Here is an 11,344-nt window from a genome sequence, read left to right as displayed (position 1 = left end):
CCCTGCCGCGTTGCTGGCTGCTTTCCTGGCACACTGGCCGGTGAGTCCAGAGACCTTCCCTGCTGCTCCAGGCCTTTGGGGGATGGAGCAGGCGGCACCGAGCGGGAAGGAAAAACAGCCCCCAGCAGGGCCCAGCCTGCTCCCTTTTTTGGTGGAAAAAGATGCAGGAAGCGGAGGTACAAAAACCACTCAAATCCACCCAAGAAAGGCGCCCGAGTGCCGAGCAGCCACCCCCACGCCGCCGATGTGCGGGAGAGGCTTGGGGGGGACCGGCAGCCCAGCTTTGGGGTTAAAATATGAGCTAAGAGGCTGTGAGCGGGATAAAGGCGTGGGCACGCCATCACCCCAGCTGTGCACACACATCTGGCAGGCCCAGCCCTCCCTGCACACACCCTGCCCAGCACCACCACAGCTCCCGGCAGATGCTGGAAGCCACAGGCAGCCTCTTGCCCCCAAACCCTGCCTGCGCCGCAGCGAGGGCAGGGGGCTCTGGGCGGGTTTTGCTCCCTTTCTCTGCCGCGGGCAGTCCCTGCCCCGTTGGCAGCAGCGGGGCTCGGCCACGGCTCCGAGCGCTTGCCCTTTGCCACCTTGCCGGGAGCAGGGACACCAGGCAAGAGCACTGGTAGCCACCACGGCAAAGCCAGGGCTGGTTCTCACCAGGCGAGAGCCCTCCCTCTCCTCACCCTGGTGTGGAAAACCGGGGAGCTTTGCCAGCTTGGAGGACGGAGGGAGGTCACTGCTACCCCAAAAACCTCCCACCAGTGCCCTGAAGCCCAACTGACCTGCCTGGGGCAGAGCAGAGCTGCCCCTCGCCCACACCGCATCCCGGGGACGGGTCTCTGCTCCCAGCGACGTACCGGGGTGCCTCGATGGGTGCATCCCGGGGGGAGCACCAGCCCCGGCGTCTCCCCCCGCACCACAGCAGGCGGCCGGGAGGGGAATGCTGGGCCATGGGGAGGGCTGAGCAGCTCTGGTTATTGGCCTGGGTTACATTTAAATGAGAAACCTCAGCCCTGGCTTGGGGGATTTTGTTTCCTTGGAAGCCGGAGCAGGCAGGAAATGAAGAAAACGCGGCCCTGCTCGTAAGCGTTTTACCAAATGCCGAAGGCAGCGGGAGGCATTTCCCCGTGCAGCTCAGGCTGTGGAGCATCGTCCCCGGCCACCACCAGAGCCGTGGCTCTGGGAGGAATCAGCTGGTGCATCCCAGGGATGAGAGCCTGACCAAAAGCTCTGCCTGGGGCGGGAGACCACAAAGAGCAGGGTGGAAAGCCCATCTCTCTAGCACCCAGCAGCCTCCTGTTTTATTCCTGCAGCAACATCCGATGTGGAAGGCGGCTTGGTGTGCTGAGCCTATGGCTGCCTGGACGGGGTGCAAGGACCCAGGGGTGGCAGCACCCTCTGCTCCCCCTCGCCCGCTCACCAAGGACTGGGCTCCCACACTGGCTTGAGGCTTTGTCTGAATCGCCCTGGCCTGGAGCCGGCAATGGGGAGCGGAATTTGGCCCTGGCCGCAGCCCCAGCTCCGCGCCGGCTGCCTTAAGCCCTCCACATGCAAGCGCTGGCCTTTGCGGGAACGGATGAGCCCAGCGCAGAGCTGCTGCCCTGCCAGACTGCAGAAACTTGAGCTCCAAATACATAATTCCTCTGGCACCCCGTGGTTATTTGTGAGCTGCTGTGAGCAGATGGAAGAGTTACAGATAAAGCCATCCGCAGCACGGGAGCCGATTGCCTTCCCCACACAACCGCGTAGGCAACAGCAAAGGCAGGGAGGAGGGAGGGGAAGGGAAAAAAAAAAAAAGGCAGAAAGCGAGAGAGAAGGAGTCAGCCATTTCTACAGGGGCTGAGCTGCCATCTCAGCACACCTACGTGCAAGAAACGGGGACTCTCTGCTGGCAGCGGGCCCTTCCCGGGGAGCTGGAAGAGGGTAGTGCTCTCCCACCACCCGTGGATGCTTGGCTAAGGAAGGCAGCGCGAGTCGGGGGTGACATTGGCAAGGCAAGCGCTGCCCCACACTGGGAGAGCAGGCTGCTAACGCTGATCAGAGCTGGCAGCGCCTGCACTCGCTTTGGTCCCAGAGGGGGAATTAAGGGAGAGAAGCTGACGTCAGTCGTGGAAAGGACACGCAGCCCACTCATCCAAGGCAGCCGGCAGCATCTTCGGGGTGTTGCTAACACCACCTTGAAGGAGAAAATTAAATAGGTCTTTGGAGACAGGGGCTCCTGTGAAGCCAAAGCCCAGCCAGCTGTGATCCAGTGCCGAGCCCCGTGGAAGAGACAGACAGACAGACAAGCACATCAAAGGCCGGGGCCGAGGCCAGAGTGCCAAGGCGCAGCAGAGCCCAAGCCTCTCCCCCAGCTGCAAGCAGCTCCTCCGTAAGACGCCGCTGCTCGCAGAAAGGGCTGGGGCGCCGAGGGCACCAGCACAGCATTCATCTTGCCGCCGGGCTTCTCCTCCCTGCACGGAGCTAAACCCCGAGCCGGGGAGCAGCAGCTTGTGGAGGGCAAAGCCTGGGGGCCCTGGGGTCTCCTTGCTGGGGGGCTACTCGGGAAGGGGGGTCTGGCAGCGAGATTGCCCCGTCTGTCTTTTAGGGGGGAGTAAACCAGCACGGCACTCACTGATACACCCCCCTTCCCGATTCCCAAAGATGACTTTCAAGGGCTGGTTCCCCAAAAAAGCAGCCCTGGCCACAGCTGCACCCATCCAAAGGGAGCCAGGGGCACCGGCTGCTCCTCCCGCATTCGAGATGGAGCCGAGAGCCAGGACACGCGGCACCAGGGAGCGAGGACGCCCAAGAGATCCCTCCTTCCCCTGCCCTCCGCACCCCAGCACGACTAAAGGGCTTGCTTGTTCCGAAGCTGGCAAGGCCAATTAATCTAATGAGGTTTTGCAGCCAGGGACTATTGTCAGCCAAGAAAGGCACAGCGCCGCAGAGCGAGCGCACGGGTGGCTCCTAGAAGCCAAGGGAATTTGGCAGAGCAAAGCTCACGGTAAAAGCAGGGATGAGGAGCAGCAGGGACGGAGCCTTTTGTTGCTCGCCACCGACCAGCAAGAAAATCCACCCGCACAACAGGCTGACGAACCAAGCCCTGACGAGGCACCTGAAAACCGGGCCAGGAGCCATGGCTGCTGCGGCTGGGGCCAGGCAGATTAACTGCAGAAGGGACCTTGAGCAGCTGAAATGGAGGCAAAAAAAAAAAAAAAAAAAAGCATCAGCATCAGCCCCCTCCCAGCCCAGCTGCAGCGGCTCCGCTCTTGCAAGATGGAGCACAGGCTCATTTCGTATGGCAGGGAGCACACCGGGGAGGCTGGTAGCTCCTCCTGGATAGTGCTTCCTTGGCGTCGACCACCACCCCCACTAACCCTCGACCCACCCCGGCACGGCCGCGCTTTGGTACGGGAAGAGGCTTCTGCCTGGACGATGTTTGCAAGATGGCTTGGGACCTGCTGGCTTTCTCCATCCCTCTGCCACCCTGCAGAGGGGACGCAGCCCCGGCGCCCTCGCCGAAACGCCAAAGGCAGCCCTGCTCCCCAAACGACAGCCCAGGAGCCCCACGAGGTGCCCTACAGGACACAAGGTGTGCGGGCACAGCCGCTGGCACGGCCCAGCACCTCCCCATGCACAGGACCTGCCACTTTCTGCCTGCGAAGGACCACAGCGCAGCTCCCCGACAGTAACAGACGCAGGCACCAGTTGGATAGAAAGGTTTTATCAAGTTTGCAGTTTTAAAAAAGGATCAAAAAAATTATTTATTTTTTTTTTTACATGTACATTACAAAAAAAAAAAATCTGTAATTGGGATTTTCATTCAGGGGTTACTGAGCTGATTATAAAAAAAAAAAAAAAATAAAGCAGCAGGAAAGCTTGGCTTACACAACAACCGACAGGGGAAAGCACAGACAGACATCGCACAGGCAGACAGGAGGCAGCGAGTCTGCACTGGGATGCACAGGTACGGGCACGGACCGGGCTCTGCTCCCCCAGCGGCAGCAGCTTTGCACCCGCTGCATCGTGCGCCCGAGGCAGCAGAGCCTGGCCACCAGTGTTTCTTTTGCACGGGTAAGAAAACCAAACAAATCTACAGTATTTTGCTCATGAGGTTGTGGGTGGGGTTTTTTTTTGTCGTCGTCCCCCCCCCCCCCCCCATTATTTTTCTTTTTTTCTAAGCAGAGTTTCACTGCTGAAACTCCTTTGGTCTGAAGTAACCCCCTGCACCCTGAGAGTTGCCGTCAGGCATCGCCCTTCCGACCCCCGGCCTGGCTGGGTCCTTCGAGGGCACTTCCCACCTCTCCTCCCACCACATCCTCTGCTCAGCAATAAACCCCTAAGATACAAGTGGAATAATTACTCTTATAAATATATTTATATCATGTAGGAAAATAAGGCACTTCAGGAGGGTTACAGCTCGTCTAATTCTATGACATTCTAATCAGGAAGAAAAATGGGTTAGTTTCTGAAATGAATTAAAATGAATGTTAATACAGTAATAAAAACATGGGATCCACTTCCCGCTTCAAGGCTTTGTTTTAAAAAGGAAGAGAAGGCAAGCTACCCCCCGAAATCCAACAGCAAGGAAACCTGACCCGGGGCAGCTGCATCTGCCCCACGCGAAGCCCTGCCAGCCAGCTCCCCACCGGAGCCCGCCAAGGGCAGGTACTTCCAAAAGAGGCATCTTAAATAAGTTCATGGACTGGAAAAAACCTAAAAAATATATATTTTTATCCTTTCCCTGAAATGACACTCCGCACAGTTTCTCGGCCATCTGGGACCTCCAGGAGCCCCTTCCCTCGATCTGGTCTGGTGCTTTGGGTCTGATAAGGAGAGGAGAAAGCAGTGAAGGTCACCGACTGCGGCTGAGGCTCCAGGCTGAGCCCAGGGAGCCGGGACGAGGCTTTCCCTGCGAGTGCGGGAAGGGGGGCAGCGGGGGAAAGGCTGCCGGGAGCAGCAGCCAAGCACTGCGGGCGAGGACACCGGGAGAATGTTTAACCAGGAGCGCGGCGTCGGGAAGAGGAAGGCAGCGGCGGCCTGCCCAAACTCGCTGTGTGCGGGGAGGGAGCAAGCACGCCCTGAGCAAACGGCTCCCAGGACAGGCGAAATGGCTGCTCCGGCTCTGCGGCTCCATACGGACACGGGTCGGGCTGAAATGGAAAGACGGGGAGGACCCCAGCTGCCCAGCTCTCGCTTTTTGGCTTTGTGAAATGCTTGAGGTTCGCCTGCCGTGCCGTTTGAGCCAGCCTCATGCGGTAAAAAGGGCGGAAGGAGTACGTTAACACGAAATGACAAAGATGGCAGGGGAGTCCAGCACAGGCCCTCGGTCTACATGGGGCAGCAGCCCTGCAGTTCCAGCACAGCTGCTCTGTCTTGCAAAGGTTGTTTTTGGCACCTCTCCTCTTCCCCTACTGGTTTAAGAAATATGAAGCTTACTTGGTGGCCCAAGTGCTCTGTGATTTTGCAACGATACTCCAAGATGGTCACGTTACACCAGTTGTTTCTCTGGGATCTTCACGCTAGGCTCATGCCATTTCTTTTTGCAATCAAAGTTTTTAAAAAAAGAAAACAAAACCAACCAACCAACCTTCCCTATCTGTCCACCACCCTCCTGTTTAGCATCCAGCAGTTTTGATTCTCACCTCGGGATGTGAGTCTGAAAGCAGAGGGTGGTTACAGCAGGCTTGCACGGACAAAGCAGCGTCCCTCCCGCTGCCAGGAGGGCTTTGCAAGCAGGCGAGGCAGTCGGAGGAGCCGACTCCACCCGCGGCCATGCCAGATCACCCACACAGCATCCTTGTGCAACAGGCAGCGCGTGGGGCAACCCTGTCCCCAGCGCCCCGAGGCATGGCCCTGCCTGACAAACCATCCATCTGGGTCACGGAGAATATGGCACTTTCCTGTATTTCACACGACAGGAATACTTGCTCCCCCTTTCCCAACAGGGGCCAAGTCTAGTTAAGGCAATTTAAAATTAACCCAGGTTTGGCATTTGCAAGCTCCTCGCCTCCCTGTGTGATAATGCTGTCAGCCCGGGTTAGCTTAAAGGTCCATTTTCCCCAGGAACCTGTCTCCGAGAGAAGCCAGGGGAGGATGCTTACAGAAAGAGCAGAAAAACAAGAGGCAGCGATTCTCCTCTAGCTCCCCTTACCCGGCTCGCAGCAATAATCAGTTTGCATTTCCAAGTCCCTCCGCTGCACAATGGCTCACTGGCACTCGAGGGGTTTGTTCCCTCTTCCAGAACCTGGAACTAGCGCTGCTCAGATGTTCCCAGCCCATCGGGATGCCTCACCGTCTACGCCCTTTGCATCCTGCCTAGCAGCTGATTTGCAGACAAAAATCTGATGGTGTAGCGGTCCAGTAAATCTCTCCTGATTGTGCTCAGGGTCGCGCTGGATCTCAGCTTGATCCGCACCCCAGAAAAGCCCATCCTCCAGGCCCTTATCTGCTCTTTCAAAGATTAAAAATGCACGCGCACACACACAAGGAATCAGTAAGAACTCAGTGGCACAAACTGAAGCCATCAATCAAACCCCAAGAAGGATTTTCAGCAACGCAGCAGCCTCAGGCTGGGCCTGGCGTTCCAGGTATCAGCAACATCATTAAACAAGGCAAGCCAGAGAAGAAAGAACAGGCACAGGCTGGCAAAATACTTTAAAATAGGAAAGGCAAAGGAGAGTTGCTCTTAATGGGGCATGCAGCTGGTCCCAACCCACAGCAGCTGGACCCATGATCTCCAAAAAGCTTTGGAATTGCTTTCTTGCGTGACCCTGGCTGAGAGAGTCACGTCCAAATTGAAATACACATCTGTAGCATTGGGGGTAGTTGTTTCTAGATTTACAAAATATGCTTATATTCTAGGTAAGGGAATATAAAACAGCAATAAAACCTAGGTCAGCTAGTTCAAGTTCTCCATTTTCTCCCCCTGCCAGTACTGCATCTGTACTGGGCAGCCTGGGAATTCATAGGGTTAGTGAGGAGAAAACAACAACATGTTTTCTTAAAATTAACTAATGAATTAGAACAACAAAATGATGGGAAAAGACGTAGGTTAGGTCTGATGTAACTGATGGGCAACTCAGTTCGCACACAAGACATCTTTAGGCACACAAACTCCCCTCCTTAGGTGGAAGGGAGGAGGAAGCGAAGGTAATACCAGCATTTTCCGCTACTCGAGTCCCTGTGTAGAAAGTATGGTCACCCGGCTAGAAAAAGCACCTCTTCAAACTGACTGCAGCATTGCCCTGAACAGGCCAAAGAAGATCAAAGTGCCTGGTGTTCAGAGGACCTCTCCCCACACCATCTCCCTGCTCTAGGCACTTTTCCCCCCACCCCCCTCTCTTTTTTAAACACACTCTCAGCATGAATTGGAGAAATCAGCCAAGCGGAGTTTTGCCACCGCTCGGTGCTGACCACACAGATGTGTCTCAGTGGGGCAGTGGCTCTGCTCTCCCAGAAGCGGGAAGCTGAGCAACCGTTCTGCTCCGGCTTTGCATCCCTTTGTGCAAGTCTCCTCTGGCAGACTTGGCGAAACAGTCCAGGAGATTTGAGGAAGGTAAAGGCAGCTTTTAAAATAGTAATAATAATAATTATAATTAAAAAAGTCCCTCCTCACATTGCACCCAATGCACTGCACAGCCCTAGAGCCAGGAAGCACACCCCACGCAGGGCCGTCTGGAAATAATACTAGGGGGTCAGAGGGGAAAGAATTGTGCACTATTGCCAAAACCTGATTATTTGACAGTGGGATGCAGCAGAGAACTGACATTTAAAGCCCATTTTCTTGCAGCACTACCAGTATTCACTGGAAAGGAAGAGCCATCAGATCAACTGTCTGCTGTTGCAATGAGAAAACTAGCTGAAAATGTCCTTCATCTGAAAGGCCATGCGGCCGCAACAGGATCATCCATCTTTACTTTAAAAATCCCTCAGGATGGAGGGTTTATATGTGCTCTGCCTGGTGGCATCGAGAATCTGGAGGTTTAGCTCTCTTTTAAATAAGTAACCGTTACACCCCCTCCAGCTAAATCCCGACACCGCATCCTCAGTGTCCGTGAGGAGACCTTTTGGAAAGGCAGAGCACAAAGTCCTGCCAAAGCCGGAGGGGTAGGAAGAGGGGAGATATGCTGCTGGTTGTCTGAAAATCCTTGGCACATCTTTGGTTATGGGATGAAAGAGGAAGTGGTGGATGGTTTGGCCACCTGATTCTTTAAGATGATGTTAACCCAGGAGAGGAGGGGAAGAAGGGGACGGGACCGTGGTTAATCCGACCATTCGTCCTCATCGAACTCCGAAGAGTCGTCCTCAGAGTCGCTGTACTCCACAGCGATGCGGCGTGACAGGATCGTTGCCACATCATTGCCCACAACGTCCCGCTTCTCCTGTTCCCGCTGCTCCTCCACCTTGCGGAGCTGGAAGCCTGTTGGGAAGAAGGCAACAGAGGGGATCATGCAAAGGCTTTGGTCACACTCAAATCTCCAAAGCAGCCATCCCTTTGACACAATCCTCTGAGCAAGGCAGCCTGTCCTCTGCCAGTGAGTATCGGACACGCTGTGGGATAACACTGATGGTGAATGACAGCCAAGGCAGGCTGGGTGGGCAGGAGGAATGGGAAGCGAATCGTTTCCGTGCTCCTCTGAGGGGTTCACACCATTCAATCCACTCGCAAACCTGGACCACACCAATTCCAGCACCAGAACCATCTCCAAAGGCGCAGGCGGAGGCATAAAACCTTGTGAGGTTGTTGTCAGGGTGGGCAGGCAAGGAGGGACCACAAGGGACAGGTCTCAAGCAGCGAGGCAGTCACACCGCCGCTCATGAGACGGCTCCCAAGTGCTCGTGCTTAGATACCGTGGGTTTTCTCCAGAGGCAAAGGAGAAGGTCAGAATTGAAACAAAACCTTACCTTGACGAATAGCTGAAAGTAGATCACTCCTGGCATCGCTAACCGCAGGCAAGGATGACTTGGGCTTGGAGGTGGAGGTGTCCAAGGGTGGAGGAGGGGGTGGGGGACCATCCGGGCCGCTGGAAGACAGAGGCGGTGGGCCAGGAGGCGGCGGTGGTGGAGGGGGGTGCTTCCCATCAGTGGTGGTGGTGGAGGTGGCGCCGGAGGGGGAGCAAAGCCCGGCCTGGCTGCTGAGGGGGATCCGATCGGAGGAGCTGGTGGTGGGTGACTCGGGCTAACCAGGCTGGATCGTTTGGTCCCTCCAGAACCAGAACCTCTTTGGTTGTCTACAGGATAGCTGTTGCAACAGAAGGAGAGAGAGAAATAAGGCAGTTAGCTGTGAGGTCAGATTAGACTGTACAGTCTCAATGTTAATGCAAATCATGTGTGTTTGTTGCAGTCCGGACAAAAATCTTAAGTTCCAGCTCTAACTGGTGTTTCCATGAGACCTCACTCCTTGGTTTTAGTTCCCTCGCAGTGTTGCTTTTGGCCTACACCACCAGAACAAAGGAAAGCTTCTGGGGACTTGCAGAAATGCTATCACCCGTCCCATCTCCCCGGCTGACAAGAACACGAGCCACCTCACCTCTCCACCAGAGGCCAGGCGTCACATCTGAGCTCAGAGCAGCCTCCTGGCTTAAGCGCTCCTGCAGCAACGCAAGCCACTACCCCTCCACGCTGAGGTCAGACTTACGACACGCCAAGCAGGGATGTCTACCATGATAAATCGCACAAGGACTGGTGGGTGTGCCAGGAAGGCATATGCTCTGAGCACCTGCTAGGAACAGATCTCTTCACTGGATTCCACAGCTCCAGCCCAGAACTGGAGTGCAGCAGCCGTGTCTCATAGCTCGCCGTGGGGAGTGAAGAGGAAGACATGGAAACCCAACGTGCTTTTAAGGAAAAGGCTGATTCTTGAGTGACTGAATCTCCCATTTATGGGAGCTGTGTCATACCAGAGAACGCTACTGCCCATAAGATACTGTAATATCCTACATACATGTAAAGGAAGCCATAAATTGACATCTCCTTCTATGGTAAAGAGAAAAATAAGGTACATTTGCCACAAAAATGTCGCAGCTTTTAACGGTGCACAGTGGTGATCCAAGACAAGACTACTGGAGATCAAACCTAGCTCCCAGGGTTCCTTAAAAACAACCACCAAAACAAAACCAGAGAGGGGAGATCTCTGTGGCTAGGCAGAGATCTAAGCAACTGCATAAGGCAGCCTAAGCTTCATCTGAAAGCTCATTTCTGCTCTGCCCTAGAGGAACATGCTGCAGAGTGGAGTGCTTGGTCTCTCTGACACATCAGAAGAGCTTTTTCTGCAGCATTGCTGCCTTTGGATAAGATGGAGACAAGCTAATGCAGCCTTGTCTATCAGACATACTTCCTCCTGTTACTCTCGACTCTGTTTTGCTGCCTTTAAAAAAAGAAAAAGCAAGCCACTCTCTTGTTTCACCCTTTGTGTCTTGAGCCACTGCTGGACCATAATTCTCGTCTCTAGAGGCGACTGAAGTCACCATTTCATCCAATACAAAGCAGCTGCCCTGAACTTGCACTGCAGTCTCTGGGAAGAAGTCAGCTGGTGTCCTCAAGTCCTTAAATTTAACTCCATCTACATCTTCAGCACCCACGTCGTGCATTTGTCCAGGATCACAGGGCAAACGGTAGCAAAAAACAGAGGCAAAAGAAGCCGTTCATTTGCACAGCCCTACCAGGAACGTAAGTCTACACGCTCTGGAACACTCACACAGTGGAGCCAGACCATTAACTGGAACACCACTCTTCTAGACAGTGGAATAAGTCTGTTCAAGTTCTTGCCCAAGCCCATTCTCCCCTTCTGTACAGAAACAACGATGGCGGTTGGGATTTACGGAGAGCTGTGCTGCCCGTGCCTCTGTCCCTGCCTGCAATTGCACTTCCCCTCCAGACAGGAGCATTCTGGTTCCCATACAACACCCGCTAGGAAGTTATGCTGAACTATCTCAGCCTGTCTCATGTCATCCTTTTACACCACCTACTACTCCTTGGTGACAGAAGGGATCCCGTAGGCTTACCTAAATTCCACCGGGGGCGGAGGCAGGCTGTCATCTGGGAATGAAGGAGGTGGTGGCACAATAGAGTCAGTCTGCGGCGGTGGCGGGTAGCAGTTCACATCCATGCTTTCATTTGAACCAATGCTGCCGTTCTGATACACCATGTTAGAGGGGTACCTGAGCGAAAGCAAGACAAGCAATTTATTTAAAAAGTTCAAGGCAATGTCTAAAGCTCATTTTTCCCCTCACTCACAAGAGCTTTGCCTCCTGGAAGGGTTACAACAAACAACCGTGCTGCAGTTCAACCACCAAACAGCAGTGATATCAACCACGTGGAGAGATCAACCTGCAAGATTTCAAAATGAGGTTTTCTAGCA

The 11,344-nt window shown here is 54.6% G+C and overlaps 1 protein-coding gene across 1 annotated transcript in view; it reads right to left on the bottom strand.

Annotated features, from left to right (window-relative positions):
* Positions 1-3,775: 3,775 nt before the first annotated feature.
* The window catches only part of WASF2 (WASP family member 2), a 17,114-nt gene continuing 9,545 nt past the window's right edge, over positions 3,776-11,344 (bottom strand). The window contains 4 exon segments of the mRNA XM_009648466.2: positions 3,776-8,404; positions 8,890-9,057; positions 9,060-9,226; positions 10,989-11,144. Of these exon segments, the coding sequence (XP_009646761.2) occupies positions 8,247-8,404; positions 8,890-9,057; positions 9,060-9,226; positions 10,989-11,144 (649 nt within the window). The 3' untranslated portion in view covers positions 3,776-8,246.

This window comes from Egretta garzetta, unplaced genomic scaffold, assembly GCF_000687185.1.
Source record: "Egretta garzetta isolate BGI_Z169 unplaced genomic scaffold, ASM68718v1 scaffold101, whole genome shotgun sequence".
Taxonomy (NCBI): Eukaryota; Metazoa; Chordata; class Aves; order Pelecaniformes; family Ardeidae; genus Egretta; species Egretta garzetta.
This window is presented reverse-complemented; position numbering and strand designations above follow the sequence as displayed.